Source organism: Cebus imitator, unplaced genomic scaffold (assembly GCF_001604975.1).
Source record: "Cebus imitator isolate Cc_AM_T3 unplaced genomic scaffold, Cebus_imitator-1.0 Scaffold253, whole genome shotgun sequence".
NCBI classification, from domain to species: Eukaryota; Metazoa; Chordata; class Mammalia; order Primates; family Cebidae; genus Cebus; species Cebus imitator.
The window spans coordinates 1,008,992-1,032,462 of record NW_016107568.1 but is presented as its reverse complement, the minus strand read 5'-3'; the positions used below and the strand labels follow the sequence as shown (position 1 = coordinate 1,032,462).

The window sequence follows — 23,471 nt, the reverse complement described above, 5'->3', positions numbered from 1 at the left end:
CCCATTAGTTGATGCAATTTCTTAAATATGTTGATGTTCTTTATTTTTTGGTATTTTTTAGAAAGGCTGATACTGGTTGTTCCTTTCTATTTGTAGTGGTTCTTTCAGAAGCTCTTGTAAAGCAGGCCTGGTGGTGATGAAATCTCTGAGTGCTTGCTTGTTCACAAAAGATTTTATTTTATTTCAAGAAAAAATTTTCTTGAAATGAGATCACCACTATTAACATTTTTTGTTTCTATGCATTCATACATTTTTAAAAATAATAAACTTGGCCAGGAGTGGTGGTTCATGCTTATAATCCCAGCACTTTGGGAGGCTGAGGCAAGTGGATTGCTTGAGCTCAGGAGTTTGAGACTAGCCTTGGCAACATGGCAAAACCCCGTATCTCCAAAAAATACAAAAATTAGCAGGGTGTGGTGGCGTGCACCCGTAGTCCCAGCTACTTGGAAAGCTGAGGTGTGATGATGGTTTGGGCCCAGGAGGCAGAGGTTGCAGTGAGCCAAGATCATGCCACTGTACTCCGGCCTGGGCAACAGAGCAAAACCCTACCTCAAGCTGAGACTAATAAACTAGAGGCTGCTTTTTCCTCTGAGAAATACCCCAAATGTTTCTCTGTGAACATTTTCTAGTGAACACAGAGCCACAGGACCAACATTAGAACACTCATCCTTTGAGAAACAGGACCTACCAAAACAGTGTGCTGCACTCCAGAGTCCTCTTCTCTACACTGAGAGACAAGGCGTATGATGACATGAATGCACACAGAGCGGTGGCAGGCTGATAAAGCCCTAATCCTCGTGTCTTTTTAAAGACAGAACTTATGAACTACACCCAACAAAATCTCTCAATGGCAGAATTTCAGGCAACATGAAGTAACATTTCCATACATTTTGCAGAAAACGGGACGGACAGTGTACTCCATTGGTGGCTACTAGACATACCAGCAGTGTGTGGGACTAGAATCAGCTCATTGCTAAACTGTCACTGCTTTTCACACACACACAGCCTTGCCCACCAACAACCCGTTTGTCCAAAAGTAACAAACTTTTTATAATGATGATTTTATTAGTCAAAAGCCAAGCAGGGAAACAAATAAATCTGAATATTTAAAGTGGAAGAAAGCAGGGAATTCTACAGCTGATGAAGAATTGGGCAGCCAAAAAAAAAAAGACAACCCAGAGATTAGCAGCAGAAGGAAGCCATAACCACTGGTAGGTTGAAGAGGTGGGGAGAAGCAGTGATATTACTACAGCACAGAGGGAGAGGTCCGAGAGGGGAGGATCAGGAGAATGTAAAACATGAAAGTGGGGGAGGCCTGTCCAGTGAAAACTAGAGCCACACAAATGCTGTCAGAGCACCACTCAAGAGGGCATAGAAGGAGAGACTTCCCATGGCTACAACCTCTTGCTGGTGTCTTACATTAGTGAAGCCCAGCCAGACTCCAGCAGCCATGAAAACCTGAAAAAACACTGCCTAGAAAGATTAGTTTTCCTGTGTCACAGCCCAGAGTAGGGGAAGGGTGAGGACTTGATCTGTGGGCAAACAGGTACAGGACTGTATGAATCAAGAAGGCACTTGGGTAAAGGAGGACAGAGAAGTCACCTAGACCCAGAAACTTTTTTTTTTTTTCTTGAGATGAAGTCTCACTCTGTTGTCCAGGCTGGAGTGCAGTGGTACGATCTCAGCTCACTGCAACCTCCACCTCCTGGTTCAAACAATTCTCCTGCCTCAGCCTCCTGAGTAGCTAGGATTATAGGTGCGCACCACCACAACCGGCTAATTTTTGTATTTTTAGTAGAGACAGGGTTTCACCATGTTGGCCAGGCTGGTCTCGAACTCCTGACCTCAAGTGATCTGCCTGCCTTGACCTCCCAAAGTGCTGGGATTATAGGCATGAGCCACCACACCTGGCACCAGAAGCTATTTCTAAGCAGAAACTAAATTTCTGAGACTGCTGACATGCCTTTCCAGTCTACTTTCCTACTATTCCCTTCAAGGCACCTAATACTCTAGGCAAGCAGGGTTTCTTTTCAAGCCCCCACTAACTTTTAATATTTTAGGTTTATCCTAAGGCCTTTTGTTATCTGAAGATTATCATTATTTTTTTTTTGAGACAGGGTCTCACTCTGTCACCCAGGCTGGAGTGCAGTGGTGCGATCATGGCTCACTGTAGCCTCGACCTCCTGGGTTCAAGTGATCCTCCCACCTCAGCCTCCCAAACAGTTGGGACTACAGGCACGTACCATCATGCCTGGCTAACTTATTGCTATTATTATTATTATTATTATTATTATTATTATTATTATTATTTTTGAGACAGAATCTCACTTTGTTGTCAAGGCTGGAACGCAGTGGCACCATCTCCAACTACTGCAACCTCTGCCTCCAGGGTTCAAGCCGTTCTCATGCCACAGCATCCCGAGTAGCTGGGACTACAGGCACACACCACCGTGCCCCACTAGCTTTTTGCATTTTAGTAGAGACAGGGTTTCATCATGTTGCCCAGGCTGGTCTTGAACTCCTGAGCTCAGTTAATTCACCCACTTTGGCCTCCCAAAGGGCTAGGATTACAGGCATGAGCCACTGTGCCCAGCCAAATTTTTTATTATTTGTAGAGGTAAGGTCTCCTCATGTCGCCCAGACTGGTCTTCAAGTCCTGGGCTCAAGCAATCCTCCTGCCTCAGCCTCCCAAGTGTTGGGCTGTATCCAGCCCAACTCTTTTCTAACAAAAAAAACCTACATACTTATACATAAACGTATTTGTTTTCTGAGACCCATTTAATTAATTACTTCAACATTTGCTGAATGATTTATACATGCCAGGCACAGGGCTAAGCATTAAGAATATAAAGACCATCAAGACATAGTCCCTGATCACAAGAACACAGTCTATGAAGAAACCACACACTGGATCACAGCTTCAACGGGGTAGGGAGAATGCTTTCTGTATTTCTGTATGCTAAGTAGCTGGCTGTGGACAAAACCTGTAGCGACTTGCCCATCCCCACTATCCACTCTTCCCTTCTTCTACAGCTGACAGAACTCGTAATTTTTCACAAGATCATGCCATCCAGAACAGAAGTCTTCATTTCTAGCCTTTTTTCCAGCTAGCTGTGGCCATATAGCTAAGTTTTAGCCACACAGATTTAAGTGATAGTGATCTATACCACTTCCAGGAAGCATCTTTTTTTTTTTTTTTTTGAGACAGAGTGTGGCTCAGTCACCCACTCCCAGGCTGGAGTGCAGTGGTGCCTTCTCAGCTCACTGCAACCTCTGCCTCCTGAGTTGAAGCGATTCTCCGGCGTCACCCTCCCAAGCACATGGAACTACAGGCGTGCAAAACACCATGCCCAGTTAATTTTTGTATTTTTAGTAGAGACAGGGTTTCACCATTTTTCCCAGGCCCGTCTTGAACTCCTGACCTCAAGTTATCCCCTGCCTCGGCCTCCCAAAGTGCTAGGATTACAAGCATGATCCACTGCACCCAGCCAGGAAGCACCCTTAAAAGGTAGAGCCCTTCCTCTTTTTCCATTTTCCAACTGGCTGGAATGAGGCTCTGATGACTCAAGCTGGGGCAACCACTTTGGACTGGTGGACTGAGGCCACAGGCAGCAGAGCACCAGGACAGAAAGAAGCCTGGTCCTGACACCACAGAGTATGGTACTATCCCTGCACCACCTACTTCTGGGCTTGAACATAATAATGAATTAAGCCAACATTTGTTTAAGGCAGAGGTTGACAGCTTTTTCTGAAAAGGGCTAGATAGTAAATATTTAGGCTTTGAGGGCCATATGGTCTCTGTCACAACCACTCAACACTGCTGCTGTAGGATGAAAGCAGCCGCAGATGATATGTAAGTGAAAGAGTATCGCCACTGTTCCTATAAAACTTCATGGATGTTAACATTTGAATTTCATCTAATTTTCACATCACAAACTATTATGCTTCTTAGATGGTAGCCAGAGTTGGCCTGAGGGCCTTAGTGTGTGGATCCCTGGCTTAAACTAACATGTTTTGAATTTGATTTTTATTTTTGCCCTCCCTACCCCAGAGCTGGCCCCATGAATTTGTTTCTTTAATAAATTAAACCTATTATCTTCTATACCTAACTGAAAACTAGTGCAACACCAGCCAAACAGTGGCACCCAGAAAATGCCTGTGAAATGAACAAGCAGTGATACATACTGTCCATGCCCAGACATAAACAGTGGAACTTGTTGGTACACAAAGGAGAGACATTTCATCCTGACAGGATACACTGGAAGAAGTTTGCTGAAAAAGACACATGATAGCTACATCCTGAAGAAAAGGATATTAGCTACAGCAGAAAAAAAGTGGCACGCATTGACAGGGACTGACGAAAGTCCAGGCAGTAAGAGCAGTGTGTACAAATGTCCTGAAGAAAAAGACAGGATGCCTGAAGGTAATCCTTATACTAGAACTCAGGATGTGTACAGGTGTAGCCTTGCCCATGGGGAGGAAGTATCAAGCCCTCTAAGGAATCTGGACTATGCTCAAAGCAGTGAAGATCCAGTAAAGGATTTTAAGCTGAGGACTGACATGTCTACATTTGCCATTTTTCAAAAATTACTTTCACAACAGTGTGGACAGACTGGAGGAAGACATGACTCGGGGTGGAGAGGTCAGCCCAAACACCATCTTTGCCATAAAGATGGTCCTCATCTTTCGGTTTGAATGAACGATTTTTGCTTCTGTGCTCCCTAAGCCTTTGTCTGTGTAGTATTTTCTATAACACTGTCACAGAAAATAATGTTTTCTACCTGTTTTCATGTCTGTCTCTTTTAAACTACATGCTTCTTGAAAACAAAAACTATGATGTATTTATCATCCCAGTGCATCTAGCATAGGATTTGCTCACAAATAACTGTTACTGAATATGTACATCTGATTCTAGGTGATCTGGGAATGTATCAGATCCAGAGCCAAAATTAAAGCAGCTAAATTTAAGGAACATTTTATGACTATAAAGGTAAAAAAGACACAAAATGCCACACAAGTGGGTGGGGCTGTCATATCAGCACTTGTCCCACTGAGGCTTGAGAGGAACTTCTGGCAGCAGCCCCAGTATGCAAGAACCTTACCGGCATGGGGATCTTAGAGAGTTCTTTTCCAATGCAGTTCTTCATGATGCTCCATAAATTGAGGCTATAGTTTGGCTTGTATGGTATTCTGGTTCTCTTTTCCTTTTTGGTCTCCTCCAGCTGATGCTTGTACTGAAAGCAAAAACAAAGCCATTCAACCACCCGCAAAGAACAGAAAACCTGGTATTTATAACCTTCCCTTCCCCCGTGCTAAAAAAAGAAAAAAAAAAATCAGTTTCTCTTAGCACTTCACAAAAAAAAAAAAAAAAAAATCCTTGGGAATCATAACCCACGTCCCTCACCTCTGATAACTCCCATATAAGAGTTACCTGTTCATCAAGGCTAATGTCACTGCTGGCTCCGCTGATATTGCTGCCAGTACGTCTGTACGGATGAGAAACACAGGAGAATTAGAACAAATGCCAGAACTAGAGTTTGGTTCTGGACATTTCTTTACAAAGCAGAATGCCAAGTACACTGTATAAACTTATTGATGGGTGATCAAATGACCAGGTTTAGAATATGAATGAATTTAAATATTCTGGAGAATTTGTTCATGTAAAAAAGCTGACACTTGTTCACTTACTTAAAAAAAAGGGCCCATTCTACAAACAGATCTTGAGATAAAAAAGAAAAAAAAAAAGGAGAAAAGGGCCCAGATTGAGTACTGACAATAATAATACTCTCACTGAAATGTTTCTAACCTTTTGATGGCCAGATATGTTTATTTTCTTCAATAATCAAGGATAACTTACTTGTGGCCCAAATTTTCAGGCATGGTGATGATCTCAGGTGCATCAAAAAATTCATTCTCATCATCTTCATCACTCATGTCTCCTTTGCCAGAGCAGCACTGATCTACAAGAAGAAAAGCCCCATTTGTTGGCTTTGGTTATCTTTACCAAATGTCTAATATAGCAAGTTCTTTTAAATACTAACCATAAACACAGCAAAAACTGGCAAAAAAGCAGTGGAAATCTGGAATAAATCAATGGTTCCAATTCCATTTCACACGAGTCACTGACTGTGGAGAGTTTCAAGTTCTTCTATCAACTGCAGAAAACCATTTGGCTCACCTCAAACCAGGCTACCTGAGAACTAGGCATCTTACCTTTACCAGAACCCACGCTGCCAGGAGTGTTTGCCGGCAGCACCGTGGCTCCTCGGAAGGCCCTTTCCAGGTGATTATGCTGCTTCGCCAGCTGCTCAAGGGTCTCTTCCAGTCGGATACGCTGGTCTCTTTCATACTGTAGTGACTTTTGCCATTTTTTACTATGGGTCTGGGCTAACATGAGGAAATCTCTGCAGGCCTGTATGGAGAAAGCGTTGACTGTGTCACCTCAACTAGTCAGAGTTTCCCCTCAGGTTTCTGCAAGCCCATTGAGTAACTTTATTCTGGGAACTTTTAATCAGCCAATTAAAATGAAAGATTTTCCCTTTTATACCAAGGTATCAGGGACAGCTAGCTCCATGCTGAAATCAAGGTCAAACCCAGAGAAAAAGTAAACATGGTTGTCACGGTTCTTTTAAACCTTCCTGGTCATGAGAACCAAACAAATGCCAAGTGAGCAGTAAACCTAGACAAAGTATTTGTGGCAATGTCAAAAAGAGCAGGTAAGTGAACTTCACCAAAGAAAGAGAACTGCTGACTGAAGGAAGGAGGAGAACACACACAGGGTAACTGCTTTCAACAAATTCTTGTCTAAACTCAAGTAACTGAGTTCAGACACTAAGAACAGAGTATCTACACTGAAGTAGACCAAGTATGGGGAAACTTATTTTGTTTTTATTTTGGTCACTAAGAGAAACAACTGACCTTAAAAATTAGAAGCCTTCAGTGTGCAGGAAGAAGGGTTAAAAAGAAAACAATTAGAAGCCTACTTGAAAAATCAAAGAAGGGATTTAGAGAAAAATTACGAATATGATTATATCAAGTCCCTCCACTGGCTCCCCACTAACATTAGGATCAAATACTAACTACTGGTTATGAACATATAGGACCCTTCACAATACAACCAACACCTGCTTTGTATTCTCCTCGTCAGGCAGGTGTACTTAGCACTGTACCCATCTACCCATCCCTGCCCCATCCCCCCTGGCAGCTGGGACTACAGGTATATACCACCATGCCTGGCTAATTTTTGTATTTTTTGTAGAGATGGTGTTTTGCCATGTTACCCAGGCTGGCAACAAACTCATGGACTCAAGTGATCCACCCGCCTCGGCCTACCAAAGTGTTGAGATTATAGGCATGAGCCACTGTGCCCGGCCCTGGACACAGAGTTCTTTCAGGCCTGCCTACCTCAGCATATGCTATTGACTCTACCTAGAATGCCCATCCCTATCCTGTTTCTAAGAAAGGGGAAATCTTTCTTTAAGATCTATGGCAAATGTTACTACTTTGTCTGTGACACCTCCCCATCAGTCTCATAAGCAGCCAGTCTCTTCTCTACATTTCCATTGCACTTTGCACAAACTTCTATTTTACACATGCACAGCAGTATCGTGACTGATTTTCTATCTCTCCAGATGGATCGCATGCATTTTAAAAACACATTTTACAGCTTATTCATATATAGATCTCCAGCTCCAAATTTAGTTGCTCTGTACATAACAGGAACCTGATAAAGTTTGCTTAATAAATAAATAAAGGAAGGAAGCAAGCAATGTAAGCTTAAAAGTATATTTCCTGTTATAAAGAAGCTAAAAAGTAAACAGTATCTAAAAAGTAAAAAGTATCTACTCCTGTGGTTTCAACCATTGCCTATAGGCTAATGGCTACTCACAGTAATTCTAGCCCAGCACTCAATGAGATTCAGAATAGAATATCCACCTTCCTATTCGATGGCTCAAAATAAGTTCAAAATTAATGAATCCTAAAGTGAACTCATCACTTTCTGTTTGTTTGTTTGTTTTTAGACATGGTCTTGCTCTGTCACCAAGGCTGGAGTGCAGTGGCACGATCATGGCTCACTGCAGCCTCAACCTCCCAAGTTCAAGTGATCCTCCTACCTAAGCCTCCCATGTAGCTGGGACTACAGGCATGAGCCATGATGCCCAGCTAATTTTTGTAGTTTCTGCAGAAATGGGATTTTGCCACGTTGCTCAGGCTAGTCTTTCAACTCCCAGGCTCAAGTGATCCACACCAGGGATGACAGGTATAAGGCACCACACCCAGCCTCATCACTTTCCTGTGCTTTTCCCTTTGATGTTCCCCAACCCGTTTCAGGGCCCTCCCAGTTGTCCAAGCCAGAAAATTAAGAGGCATCCTTCTCTTACTTTTGCTTCCTTCCTCACATCCAGTTATCAAGTCCTATTGATTGTTAACAATATTAAAAAGAAATATGTACATGTCTTTCCATCCTTTCATACTCAGAAACAGTAGAGTACACACTCTGGAGCTGGACTGGTGGAGCTCAAATCACTGATCCATCCCACTATCTAGCTGTACAAATATAGACAGGTTATTTAATCTCTCTGTGCCTCATCTTCCTTTTCCATAAGCAAATATAATAATAGAATAACTACCTCAAAGGGTTGTTGTTTTACATATATGCACTTAGAACCATATTAGGCTCACACTAAACATTAAATAAGGTGTTAGTTACTATAATTATAAGCTGGGCATAGTAGTTCACGTATGTAATCCTAACACTTTGGAAGACCAAGACAGGAGTGCCTAAGGCCAAGAGTTTGAGACCAGCTTGACCAACATACAAGACCCCATCTCTGTATAAAAATTAAAAACAAAAAAATAGCCTGAATAAAGTGGCTCACGCCTTTAATCCCAGCACTTTGGGAGGCTGAGGTAGGCAGATCACCTTAGGTCGGGTGTTCAAGACCAGCCTGGACAACACAGTGAAACCCTGACTCTAACTAAAAATACAAAAATTAGCCAGGCATAGTGGTGCACGCCTATAGTCCCAGCTACTTGGAGGATGAGGCAGGAGAATCGCTTGAACCCAGGAGGCACAGGGTACAGTGAGCTGAGATTGCTCACTGTACTCTAGCCTGGGCGACAGAGAGAGACTCTGTCTCAAAAATAAAAATAATAATAATAAAAAAAAAAGTTGAGTGTGGTGGCGCATGCCTGTAATCCCAGCTACTCAGGAGGCTGAGCAGGAGAACTGCTTGAACCTGGGAAACGGGCGTTGCAGTGAGCTGAGACTGCGCCACTGCATACCAGCCTGGGCAACAGAGCGAGACTCCATCTTAAAAAAAGGGGAGGGGACTGGGTGTGGTGGCTCAAATCTGTAATCTCAGCAGTCTGGGAGGCTGAGGCAGGTGGATCATGAGGTCACGAGTTCAAGACCAGCCTGGCCAAGATGGTGAAACTCCATCTCTACTAAAAATACAAAAATTAGCTGGGTGTGGTGGCACGTGCATGTAATCCCAGCTACTTGGGAGGATGAGGCAGGAGAATTGCTTGCACCCGGGAGGTAGAGGCTGCAGTGAGCTGAGATCCCCCACTGTACTCCAGCCTGGATGACAAAGCAAGACTCCATCTCAGAAAAAAAGAAAAGACAAAAATTATGATTGCATCAAAATTGGTCTCATCTTCTAATCTACTACTACCAAGCCTATTTAGTATGATCTGAACCCACTCCTCTATCCCACAATTAACTCCTCCCAAGCCTCATGCTAGCTATATCCCAGCTTGACTAATAGTCAATTACCAGCAGCTCCCAGACTTTAGGGAGAAGGATGGATCTGAATATGCCACACCACTACCTGAATCAAAGTTTCTCCCTCATTCCCTTTTATTATTATTTTTTTAATATTTATTTATTTATTTATTTTTGAGACAAGAGTCTCACTTTGTTGCACAGGCTATAGAGTACAATGGCATGATCTTGGTTCACTGTAACCTCCGCCTCCTGGGTTCAAGGGATTCTTGTGCCTCAGTCACCATGTCTGGCTGATTTTTGTATTTCTTTTAGTAGAGATGGGGTTTCACCATGTTGGCCAGGCTGGTCTTGAACTCCTGACCTCAGGTGATCCACCTGACTTGGCCTCACAAAGTGCTGGGATTACAGGTCTGAGCCACTGGGCCTGGCCTCATTCCCTTTTAGTAATACTCACTATAAAATTTGCCAGAGACAATCATATGTCAGGCACTTTGCTAAGCACTTTACATCAATTATCTGACAAAAGACTTTCAACAAGCCTTTGAAGTATCTACTAGTATCATTACCATTTACAGATAAGGAATTGAGTTCACAGAGGATGCAGGTTGCCCCAAGTTATACAGATAGGTCATGGAGGCTGTTGGACAGGATGCAGATTGCCCCAAGTTATATAGACAGGTCGCGGAGGCAGCTGGACTCCAGGCCTCAAGCTCTAGCTTGCCTTTCTTCACAGGAAGACTCTCACTGCTCCTTCAGAGTTTAGTTGAGGAAATTAGAGAAATGTCCTACTCTGAGCCAAATACTTCCAATGTGCTACACCACAGTGGCCTGTGCTCATTTCTATCAAGTCACTTAATGTAGTCAATAATGATCCCTTTAATTCTCCACCCCTCACTAAATAGCGATCTCCCTAAGGACAGGGGCCATATCTGTCTTCAGGGATATCCACTAGCACAGTTCCTAGAACACAGCTCATGTTCAACAGATGGCAGATGAATATCCTAAAAGTGTCAAATTTACTTCCCTGGTTACATTCTCTTTGATAGTTAGAAAAGCTGTATCCTAAGCAGTCAAGAAACTGAAGCGGCCACAAAAAAAGAACAATATCACATCCTTTGCAGCAACATGAATGTAGCTGGAGGCCAATATCCTAAGTGAATTAATGCAGACACAGAAAAAAAATGTGTTTTCACTTATAAGTGGGAGCTAAATATTGGGTACACACCAATGCAAAGACAGAAATAATAAACACTGAGGATTCCAAGAGTGGGGAGGAAGAGCACCAAAGGCTGAAAAACTACTTTGGGTACTACATTCACTACTTGGGCAATGGGATCATTAGAAGCCAAACCTCAGCATCACACAATATACCCATGCAATAAACGTGCACACGTGCCCCTTGAATCAAAAATTAAATTAATTTTTAAAAAATTGAGAGAAATATATTCTTCCCTTGATATAACTTTGCCCATTCAGAGCTGTGATGCTCTAGCATGTTAATTTTTAACATGCATATTATACTTAAGGCCTTGCTAGTATCATCTAATGGGTATAAAGGAAACAACACAGGGATAAAAAGAGTATTTTAAGCAACAACTGGCTAGGAAAAGGGCATAGGCAGTGCAGCAAGAGAGTAAAGAATGAAAACAGGACTCACCTCTGACTTCCAAGAGATCATTCCCTTTAACACAAATTCTGGACACTTAGAACTTAGGGAAGAATTTCCCCAAGGAACAAAGATGAGTACATTTTCAAGAGAAAAATTGAAACTAAAGTTTTACTTTTATAAAGGGGTGTTTTACTTAGCAAAATTTTTATATCAGAGTAGAAAAAAAATTATGAAGAGGGGTGTTCACCTGATTTGCATAAAAGGTGGCATTCACTCTCAGGAGACCATTGTGCTAATTTGTTTTAAAACATATACGTATTTACAGGCCAGTCATGGTGGCTCACACCTGTAATCCCAGCACCTTGGGAGGCGAAGGCAGCCAGATCATGAGGTCAGGAGATTGAGATAATCCTGGCTAACGCAGTGAAATCCTGTCTCTACTAAAAATACAAAAAATTAGTTGGGCGTAGTGGCAAGCATCTATAGTCCCAGCTACTCGGGAGGCTGAGGCAAGAGAATTGCTTGAACCCGGGAGGCAGAAACTGCAGTGAGCCAAGATTGCAACACAGTACTCCAGCCTGGGTGACAGAGCACGACTTCATCTCAAGAAAAAAAAAAAAAAGTATACTTATTTACTATTTAATTGACTGTATGGCTTATTAGGTTTTCCTGATCACAAGGGGACTGGAAAACCAGGCACACAGTCGCTAGGAACACATGACCAGACATCAGAAAAGCAAGCATTAATACTGATTGGCTGACTGGTCTGTCCCAGGAGATAATCTTCCTCCAGTCCCTAAGTGGAGAATATAATTTTTCTTTTTACTTTGTGTGAATCAGAGCACTGAACAAAGTGTTAAACACATTAGAAAAATGATGATGTTAAAATAAAGGTTATCAAAACTTTCTATTAAGTAAGAAAGGGGTTAAATGAGAAAAACAATATTTTCCCATGGTCATGGGAAAACATCTTTGACGTTTAGAGGTGACATGACCTACACTATTTCAAAGCAGAAGACATGTCTTACTATAGCACCCTAAACAAAACAAAATCTGGCACTAGAGAGGTAATTTCATCCCATTTAATTAGGAAAAAAAAAACTTCTCACAGAGTATTCTTCACAGTTATGAAATGCCTTTGAGTGTTTTTATGCAAAAGGTAACTAAACCTGCCAGGCAAGAATCATTTACCAGTAGATGAAAAGCAGCACTATATAAACCATGTATTCATTTCATACCTATCAATACATCAGTAATGCCATGGGTGCTCTGTTTACTCAGAGTCTTGCACCCAAGCAGCTAAAATATTCTGTAAACCAACAACGGCCACCCAAGTTAGGAGTCATAAGGAGGCTGAAGTGTTGCCACTCTTTTTAAAGAAAGGTGCCCAAAGTTGAATATTTTGTCTTATCAACAAAATCATCCTTGAATTCAAGGACTAAAGATGGAAATAACTAGTATTATAAGGTTCTTACTAGTACCTGATCTAGCCTCCACTTAACCACCCTTTATGCCTGAATGCATTAGTAAAGAGATGACTCCAACATAAAGCTCAAATAACATGAGAGTAGAAGGGACTCAGGGAGGTCTTTTAGTTCCAACAGATGAAGTGAGACAAAAATAAATAAATAAAATCACAACCGAGAGAAATTAAGGGACTTGGCTAATATTGTTCAGCTGTCCTGGTAGTTACAGAGTAGTTGGTGCAGGAACCTTGGACTCCAGATTCCAGCTGAAGCAAAGACCTCCTGATTACTTGAGCAGAGCATGAAAGTCATTCAATCTGTGCAGCCTGTTCTATTTCATGCAGTAAACAATGTAACTTAAAGCCCTTGAGCAGTGAAGCAGGCCTTAATGTTCTGTGCTTTACCAATGACAACTTTTAGGCATTTAGGGAGAATTACATTTCAAAGAAGGAATGAATCAAAAAGCAACACAGACACCATCTGCACTCACATTGATCATGGCATTGGATGTTATCCTAAAGAGTGTGGCTCGTTCGTTGACTTGTTTGATCTTTTCATTGCTCTCAGCAGGCAACTTCAGGGACTCCAGCTCACTGAGTGAACGCTGCAGAGCTGTGCCGTGCTTAGCTATCAAGTCATTGCACGTGCTCAAGTCCTCTACTTTGCTGGAGAGGGTACGAAGGGTATTCTGCAGCTCAGTCTTGTCAGTTTGTGAGACAGACTCTTCATCTCCTGACTCATCTGTAGGAATGAAAAGAAATGTTATATGATTCCAGCACCAGGAGTGAGATTTGGAACCCTACCTACACTGTCCAGAAACAAACCAACACTTCTCATGCTGTGTGCATTCTGACTGACTGAAAACTTGCCATTACCAGATGGTTTCTCTACAGTGTGGTCCACAGATCACCTGTACAACAAACACCCCAGGTGCTTCTTAAAGGGGCAGAGTCTTTAGGCCCACCCGTAAATATTTTTATTAAACTGGTGTGAGGCAAATCCCAGGAACCTGCCTTTCTAGTAAGCTGCCCAGGTAACTGAAACACACTGAAGTTTGAAAACTACTGACTACAGGACAGGATGGAAAAGCTGAAAGGCTCTTGGAATTGGTAATTAATTACTGAGCTCTTTAACTCTGGCCTGAGGATTCCTATCTAGTCCAAGCCAACTATTATTGCAAATCCACTGTCATCTGATAGGTGACTGATGGGATCTGTACTAAATGAGTTGAGAATCACAGTCTTTGTAGACAAAGTCCACATCACAAAAAAGTCCATTAATTTGTCTTCTGAAGGACAGCATAGAAACTTCATGACTAAAGCCACCATGAAAACAATGCAAAAACTTACTTTAAACAGCTCTCCAATAATAAGTCAAGTAGAGAAGCTATGTTGTACATCTCACTATCATTTCTGTACTCAACACTTTGTAACTGCAAAGTGCTTTCCTAGCAGCGTCACTTCCTTTGGAGGAGCTAACATCAGCACTAAAATCAAAGCAAGCAAGAAAAAAAAAAAAAAGAGGGAGAAAAGACCTGTGCTTTCTGCTAGACAGACAGACAGGGCCAAAGTCAAAATATAACTTACTACCAAAAAATTTACAAAGCAGTAAATTCTTCTTTCCCTGCTTAATGGACATTAAATACAGTACAGGAAATGGCAGGGGATAAGATAACAGACAAAGTCAGCAGGTGACCATCTCAGTCAGTTCTAGGTAAACAAGCTCAGTATGATTAAACTATCAACATATCAGGGGAAAATCCTACCATTTTCCTTGAAGCATAATAAAAACATAACTTGATTGCTTTTTTTAGTTAATTAGTACAGCAAAATGAAGATTTTTCATAGAAAATATCACATACACAGTTTTTGGCAGTCTACTAAAACTGTTTCAACTTAACTGAGAGTTAAGTAGGAAGATATCAGGAGAAAAAAGTATGAATAGATCCAAATTGTGAGGTGTAATACTCCTAAGACTGACCCAGCAATAAAACAATTATGTCTCAAAATTTTAAGAGAGTCGATTGGCCTTAAAGGCAAAAGAACAACTGTTATGCCTCTAGTACAGAATTTTTCAACCTTGGCCAAATAATTATTTGTTTTGGCAGCTGTTGGGTATATTATAGGAGGTTCAGCAGCATCCCAGGCCTCTACTCTCTAGATGCCATAGCACCTTCCTCCCTTCAGCTGTGACAGCCAAAAATGTCTCCAGACATTGCCAAATGTCCGCTGGGGAGGCAGAATCAACCCCGGTTGAGAACCATCACTCCAGCAGAAAGACTGCATGATGACGAGACGCTTGAGACATCTAGGAAATAGGTGATAATCAAATGACACAGCATAATGACGACAAAAAAAAAAAAAATGTGTGCATAAAAGGGTTAAACAGAAAGGTCCCCAGGCATGGCGCTCTTTGCTCCTGACCTGATTCTGCCAGCATCTTCACAGCTTTGGCCTTGGCCAGTTCCAGGGCTGTCACCCAGCGCTGCCGCTCAACTTCTGAGCTAGCTTTCAGATGGTAGGTCTGAGCGCCCCCATTGGAAATGATGAAGTTGCAGGAGTCCTCTACGGTGATGTTGGCTGTGGCGAGGTTGATGGTGCCACGGCAGGTATGTCTCATTTCTGCCTTTGATCTACAATAACAAAACAAAGACAAGTTAAACAGAAAGTTGATGGATGGTTTATCCTTTATCACATTCCATTTCTTTTCATAACTCTGATCTCCCTGAAAATATAATAGTCTGAGGAATCAGCAAGTTCTAGTCCCTCAAACAGCTCCCTAAAATTCAAGAAACAATCAGTAGGGATTTCCTTTCAGAGCCTGTAAGTGTTGTTTCTGAGTCTTTTTTTTTTTTTTTTGCTTTGTTTGCCTCTTACCATTTGCTTTTTAGAAATAGGCTTTATAGGCCAGGCGCGGTGGTTCACGCCTGTAATCCCAGCACTTTGGGAGGCCAAGGTGGGCAGATCACCTGAGGTCAGGAGTTCCAGATCAGCCTGGCTAAAATGGTGAAACACCATTTCTACTAAAAATACAAAAAATTAACCGGGCATAGTGGCATGTGCCTGAAAGCCCAGCTACTTGGGAGGCTGAGGCAGGAGAATTGCTGGAACCCGGGAGGCAGAGAGCCAAGATCATGTCATTGTACTCCAGCTTGGGCAACAAGAGTGAAAAAAAAAAAAAAAAAAAAAAAAAAAAAAAAAAAAAAAAAAAAAAAAAAAAAAAAAAAAAAAAAAAAAAAAAAAAAAAAAAAAAAAAAAAAAAAAAAAAAAAAAAAAAAAAAAAGAAATAGGCTTTACTGAGGTATAACTACATGCAATGTTAATTCAGCAATTTTAAGCGTACAACTGAATTAGTTTTGACAAATATACCCAACTGTGTAACCACTACCACAATCCAGATGTAGAACATTTCTATCATCTCAGTAAGTTGCCTCATGCCCTTTGGCAGTCAGGAATTATCTTTTACTTAGCAAGTTATAAATTGCCCTATAACCTTGTACAACAGTCTCATTTCCTAAGAATAGCTCCATTTTATACATGCCAAGCCGTCTCGCTATAACTCAGCCCAAATGAGAACTGTTATATCATGCTTAGAATTATATTTCAGAAGTGTAAAAGAGCACATTTAAATGTTTCGAGCATGAAATATTGGCTATGGTTCAAACGATATGAAATAAGAATAGCAAGCTTTCTGGGGAGGTACAAAAGAATCACCAAGTGTTTTAATCTTTCAGGAATACGTTCATTCCTAACGTCCACCAAACTCTACTGGTGGGAACTCCTAAGCTGTCTATTAATAGCTAGGAAAGATTCAGCAGATCTGTTCTCAGAGGACTGGGTGTAAAAATTTTCCCGATCTCTAGTGACTGACAGTTCTATTAATAGACTAACTTTTGAACTTTACAGCATTACTTGGTGACAACAAGCTATAAGATACTTCACATAAAATACCAAGCTTCATATAAAATATCAAGATTCTAGCACTGTTGAGTGCCTAGCACAAACTGTGTCATTTCCCTACCACCCACTGGTTATGCCCAGGAACCTGCATGTTGAGACTGCAGTTTTCCCTGTCCAAATTGGAACACAGAGATCAAAGTCCTTTGCCAACTGCCACCGTACAAAGCAGAGCCATTTCCCTTTCAGTGGAGTCAAGCAGCCAACACACCTGGCACATCCAGAATTCCTGCATGCCAGAAATGGCACACACCCCATAAGATTTGGTATGTTTGAAAAAGTCTGTTTACTGCACTTAGGAAGACAGGTTTGCTGTTAATCAATTTCTCACATGAACTGTTCTTCCTTCCTCAAATGCACGCATGAGTAGTATGAGAAGGCCAGAGGGGTCTCAATGGACTGGGCCATTTTCTATCTCCTGCACCTGCCACAATGTAACATGAGTCCCTGTTTTCTCTGTTCTTACCTCCCCACCCCCAAGCTTCAGTTACATTATGAATAATGCAGGCTGAATTACAGATGCACAGCTGACAGGCCTGCTCACCCATGTTTTCTACTCCAGGGGTACTACTTGGACCTTCTTCCACATTCCTCCTTACTGGAGCTTTTCACAAACCACTTCTCAGGAATCTCTTCTGCCTGGGTCATCATTGTAAACTAAGGAAGTTTCTCAAATTTCAAAAGGTCTGTAAGCAGTTTAAAAAATATCAAGGAACTCTGGGAGTAAGACAGGCTTGATCTCCGAGCTCTTGGGTTTGGGCAGATACACCTGTGATTATAAATGATTAGTGTAGAAGCTGGAAAGACATGAATCTCAGGGTACAAGATAGGCTCTTCAGGCACTACAATATTAGGTGGTATTTTCTGGCCAGAAAGTTCTCCCCTTAAAAGGCTAGCTGAAATAGTAATTCAATCTCTAGAATCTAGCCAGGAAAACCAATACTATGGCCTGTCACAATGTTTCTGGAAGAGCTATGATTCTATGTAAGGTTTTAAGTAACGGGACATCTAAGTAGCTGGGTCGGTAAGGAAGCACAGGATAGGTAAAAAGAAGGAAGTGGTTTGCCAAGGCCTATTAGGATATCTCATCAGAGGATGGGTCTAGGAAGTACACAATCCCACTTAAAAGGAAAACAGTATTTTGGAAACAGCATACATAAGAAACTGCAGGTTTTAGAGCTATGAAAAGCAGGAGGAATGACAACTTGTCTAAATAGTTGTTTACACAGAAGATGAAAAGCAGAAGAACCCTGCAGGAAAAAATAAACTGCCAGTATACTTGATAGGAAGTATTTCAGTGCAATTTTGAGGGTAGCACACAGATTGATAACTCTCTGGATCCTGCTGCTTGGTTTGTTTGTGGGTGGGACCAACCTAAGTTGTTTAGGGCAGGCCTACCGCGTATTTCCCAATATGTAGTTGGTATGTTTTGGAAGGAGTTTTATCTCTAGTCAGACAGGTACCACTAGCTCTTGTAAGGGAGAAGTTAAAAGGGATAACAAATACTTGAAGACAACATATAAGTTATTAGTGTCTAAGATCACTACTGGTCAACACTAGTACTGATCAAAGAATCAATTGGCCTGGAAAGTGGATCTGGTAAGAACTTGGATGAGAAATGACCACATATGAAGGCCATGAAATGATACACAATTTTTGAAAATGCAAAATCAGTATTGACTTGAGACCCAAGTCAGGATATAAATCAATTAAACATTAAAATGATGGTGAATAATAACGGGAAAACACAAACTTGAATGAGAGAAAAATCTGGGGAAATTAAAATTTTAGATTTGTAATTTAAGTTTAAATTGATAGTCCTGGATAAGTAGTTTAAAAGGGTTATAATTAAAATCAGCTCTGAATACAGTAACGCAAATGAAATACACAATTATTCACAACTGTTGATTAAGCAGTGAGGCATTTTCCACTGTAAGAGGACAGGTGAGAATGTGTTCCTGCCAACAACCTCCAACTTCCACCTTCAATTTCCCCTCAAAATTCTCTAAGAGCCAACACAGTGGAGTTGATGGAAAGAAGACTTGTTTAGCCTAACTCTCCGGGTAGCAGAATGATTCCTGGCAAAGGAAAAGAAATATAGTGAGCTACTCCTCAGCATCAGTGTTTTTTTGGTCTCAAAGAGGATGCTCTTCAGAAAAAAAATATTTCAATTGGAATATCATTAGGCAAAATATCCCTTAAGGAAGACTTTTATACTTTTTGTATAAAATACACACAGTGAGCATGATCCATAAAATTACCTGCTATTGATAAGCAATTATCTCTGTAACCGACTGATTCATTTAACACTAACCTGAGTTTTAGGTTAGATTGGTGTGAACAGAAGTAATTTCAAATCCCAACTCCTCCAAAACCTTGAGAAAGTTGCCCATGCTAAGTCTGCTTTCCTCATCAGTAAGATGGGAATATTTCCCAACTCTTAGGGTTGTTGCTGGGAATCAACAAAATACTGTAATGAAATACTGTATATAAAACACCCAGACACATTGTCCAGCCCTCAGGAAATGTTTACCCCCATCCCCAAATCACCTATCTTTAACTCCTCTATCCTTTTTAGCCCAAAAGCATGCTATGTGATGGCCAGGTTACGAGTCACCATAAATACATATTAAACGGTCAAAAATAAACCTTGTTGAACAGAAGTCATCATACCAAAGACATGGATCCTTCTTTTAATAAAAGTTAATCCTAACTATCCGAAAATCACAGAAATATTGGACAAAACACTTAATCATTTCCACGGGAGGTGGTGGGACAAACAAAAATAAAAGTAGCACTGGGGTGCACATCTCCATTCTGGGCTGTCCGGAGGCGAGGGCGTAGGCAAAGTCTTGGAAGAGACAAGGCAGAAAGGGGACAGAACACCAAAGCCAACGTGTGTGATGCCATTGTGTCTGAATGTGAAGGGAGCAAGGACGGGCACATCAAGAGCTACGAATAACCTTGAGTTTTGGAGACTGGGCACTGACAGGTACAACTTGGGACTTCCACTGTAAGTTCCTAGGGAGGAGTGTCTCGGGTTTGCTCTGCTTGTATGTGTTCCCTTACTGCCTACACCAGTACCTTGCTTACAGAATTAATAATTGCACCCGTGTGCTGGTGGAAATACAATGGAAGAACAGACGCTCTCCAAACAAATGCTGATTGGAAAGGCCGGGAGCAAGGGGAAGATATGGCACCAAGGGTAGGTAACGCGAGAGGAGGGGAGGGCGGGTGTGCGTCCAGGGGCTTTTCACTTTCGTGACAGTGGGCTCCGGCCCCGGGGTCAATCTGCACATATGACGAAAAGGGGCCTGGGGCGACCCTGGCTGCGGTGCCAGCTGGCGGGAATGACGGCACCGGGACTGTCGGCAGCGATGGTGGAGGCAAGGTGAGCGACGGCGCCCCGGAAGCAGTTACCTGTAGTAGCTCAGGAGCCCGTTGCTCAGCACGAACCACCGCCGCTGGTAGCCTTTGATATAATTGGTCCATTTGAAGAGCCAGCCCTCTCGAGCCGAGCCCGAACCCCCAGCGCCCGAGCCCCCAGTCGGCGGCGCAGGGGCCGAGCCAGCCGCCGCCACTCCCCCGGCCCCGGGGCCCGGGCCTCCCGTCGCCGCCGCGGCTACCGTCCCTGACGCGGCCCCGGAGCCTGGCCCCGCGTCTCCGCGGCCGCCGCCTGCTCCCACCACTGGGGGACCGGCGCCGCCGCCGCCAAGTGCTGCAATGGCTGCCGGGCCTGGCCCCACCACCCCTCTCAGCTCCGTCGCCGCCATGAGCCGCCGCCGCCTGGAGATACAGGACCGGAACCGCCTACGAGACCCGCCGTCGCCGCCCGGAGCGCCCCACAAGGCTAGCGCATCAGCCACCGCTGCGCAGCGTCCCCGCCCCGCCAGGCCAGCCGCGGGGAGGAGGGCTCGGCCGCCGGGAAGGAGGACGTCGATTGGTGCTGCTGAATGTCACTTGCGGAAGACCCCGCGGACATTGGCATTTCTCTCGGGCCTGTCATTCTACAGCGCCCAGTGAGAGCCTGGGGTGGGACGCGTCCGCCAGTCCCACCGTTGATTGGTTCAGATAAAAGCCAATCAGACATATGAAGAAGCTCATTGGTGCTTTCCTGAAGTTTCCAGCGCTCAGGGAGGACGGGAGAATGCGGGGTGCCCGACCAGTCTGATTACCGATTGGCTGGTGTTTCCGCCACTCATTTCAGTTTATGCTTCTGTCACTGCCACGTCACCCCCTCCCATCACTCTTCTCATCATCCTTTTCCGCCCTTAAGGATTGGTGGTTCACGGTATCAGCTGCTCCACCTTTTCTACCATTTACTGAACGAGTTGAGGAAAAAGGGAAGGAATCTCGTCTTCGCATCCACATTTTCTTTTTTTTATTGGTAGGCACCTATGCCACTCACGTGGTGGAGAGGCGGGGCAATAGTTGGAGATGATTGGTTCTGAGAATTGGCTGTGAAAGCGGCATTGCTGACCAATGAGAGAGAAGTAATATGAGAGGGGCAGGCCGGGGCAACCAATGAAATCCGAGAAGACCAGCTGGGGGCGTGTTCGCTGCTTCCAGCATTTGGGAAGCTGGTGGGAGGTGAAAGTGACTCGGCCTCTTAAAAGCTTTTTTTTTGTGTGACGTGGGTGTGATGTCGTGTTCCCTTTTCTGAATTAAGACCTTCATAGTTTCTTTTTAGGAAGAGCCTGGCAGACAGAGTAACTCTCGATAATCAGCCCCCGCCTGAGGCTCCCTTGAAGGACCCCCCCCTTCGAACTCAAAGCTGGATACCGAGATTCCAGGGGTGTCCAGAAGTAGCTTCTCCAGTCCCTTCCTGGATCCGTGGTCCCCTCGTTCCCTTCCCTGGTTTGCTCTTTGTCGCTCCACACCCCTTGTTTTTTGATTCTGGAATGTCATATGCCTCTACTAATTCTGTCCCCTTCAGAATGGGGACCTGACTTATGTGTCTCTTCCAGGCCAAAAGGCCCTTGGCTCTAGCATCACAGATGCCCTGTATATGCTTAACTTTGGACAGAAAATTATTTTTTTGTATCTTGAAACTGATACAGTTGTACATATTTTCAGGGATACATCTGATATTTTGATATATGTATTCAATGTATGATGATCAAATCAGTGTAATTGAGATAGCCATCATCTCAAACATTATCTTTGTGTTAGGAACATTTTCTGCTATGAGTTCTCTTGTAGCAGAAAATTGTTATTTTTGATCAACTGACTATTCACACATTTGTGAAGATTACAAATCCAGTAACTAATGTAACATTTAAATGTAAGCTATTGTTGCAAATGTAGCCCAAAGCGCTGTACTTTGGGGAATCCAGCATCTGCTACATTTTTCTAGTTTGAACAGGCAATAGAAATAGCTGTTAGATACTGTAAAAGAAATTGAATTTCTTTGGCAATATGCTTCCCAGTGTCAATAAATTAAAGTATCTTTTTTTAGAAAGTGGTTTCAAAAGAAGAGAAGTATTTATTGAATTCTGGAGAGAGAATACTCTTAAAAATCTGCCATTTTTAGGGCGAGGCGCAGTGGCTGACGCCTGTAATCCCAGCACTTTGGGAGGCTGAGGCGGGTGAATCACGAAGTCAACTATTGAGACCATCCTGGCCAACATGGTGAAACCCCGTCTCTACTAAAAATACAAAAATTAGCTGGGTGTGGTGGTGCCCACTGGTAGTCCCAGCTACTCCGGAGGCTGAGGCAGGAGAATCACTTGAACCTGGGAGGCAGATGTTGCAGTGAGCCAAGATAATGCCACTGCACTTTAGCCTGGCAACACAGTGAGACTCTGTCTCAAAAAAAAAATAATAAAATAAAAATTAAACAATCTGCCATTTTTACTATCAGGGATCATTTCTATAGCTTATTACTAGTGAATTTCTCTGAATGTATAGAGCAAAATAAAATCTGTTAGATGTAGGCTATTTGGGATTAATTTTTTTTAAAACTAAACTAGAGTTAATCCATTTAGGCTTGAGTCCTGCTTTTGCTGCTTACTGGCTCTGTGACTTTTAGAAAATTGTTTAAGCACTCCCAGTCTCAGTTTTCACTTCTGTTAAACAGGAATAAAACCTCGCAGGAATGCGGTTGTGATTAAGTGTGTTTGAATGTGTTTGATAAACTGCAAATAGCTACAAACATGTGAGTTGTGCTGCCAAACACATCTCACAGGTTACTTGCCATCACAAAGGAGAAATGTACCTTTGCAACAGGGAGATCTGGCAGTCCCCAGCTTAACTCAATTATCCAGTTTAATATCAGTAACCTTTAGACAACCAACATTTTTATGAGATTCCCAGTGTGCTGCAGCATGAACTATACAGCATTACTTAATGCTGTTTATTCTTGCCAAAAATACTGAAAATGAATCCAATCAAGGCTTTGGATCTAAGCTCCAGTTTACAAGGCCTGGAGGAACCAGTTAAACAATATCCCCAAGTAGATAATCGGATAAATCAAGAACTGGAAGCATTCTATAAGACAACTACTTTATAGAAGATAAAATATAAAGATCAAAGAAAATCAATGTCATAAAAATGGTCAGAGGTGATTGTTCTAAATTTGAAAAAACTTAGACACAATCAAATGCTTGACTGGATTCTGGTTCTAGAAAAGAAGCCTTTTAGACATTTTTGAGACAATTGGGGAAATTTAAAAATGGACTGGTATTAGATGTTAGTTATTACATTTGTTC

General features: G+C 42.5%; 1 protein-coding gene across 1 annotated transcript in view; it reads right to left on the bottom strand.

The window, feature by feature from the left end:
* Positions 1 to 21,014, bottom strand: part of LOC108282864 (oxysterol binding protein) — a 41,556-nt gene extending 20,542 nt beyond the window's left edge. The window contains exons 1-7 of the mRNA XM_017498887.2: positions 20,182 to 21,014; positions 15,229 to 15,437; positions 13,296 to 13,546; positions 6,214 to 6,412; positions 5,858 to 5,960; positions 5,432 to 5,486; positions 5,103 to 5,234 (exon numbers count right to left, since the gene is read on the bottom strand). Of these exons, the coding sequence (XP_017354376.1) occupies positions 5,103 to 5,234; positions 5,432 to 5,486; positions 5,858 to 5,960; positions 6,214 to 6,412; positions 13,296 to 13,546; positions 15,229 to 15,437; positions 20,182 to 20,534 (1,302 nt within the window). The 5' untranslated portion in view covers positions 20,535 to 21,014. The remainder of the gene's footprint in view (positions 1 to 5,102; positions 5,235 to 5,431; positions 5,487 to 5,857; positions 5,961 to 6,213; positions 6,413 to 13,295; positions 13,547 to 15,228; positions 15,438 to 20,181) is intronic.
* Positions 21,015 to 23,471: the final 2,457 nt, after the last annotated feature.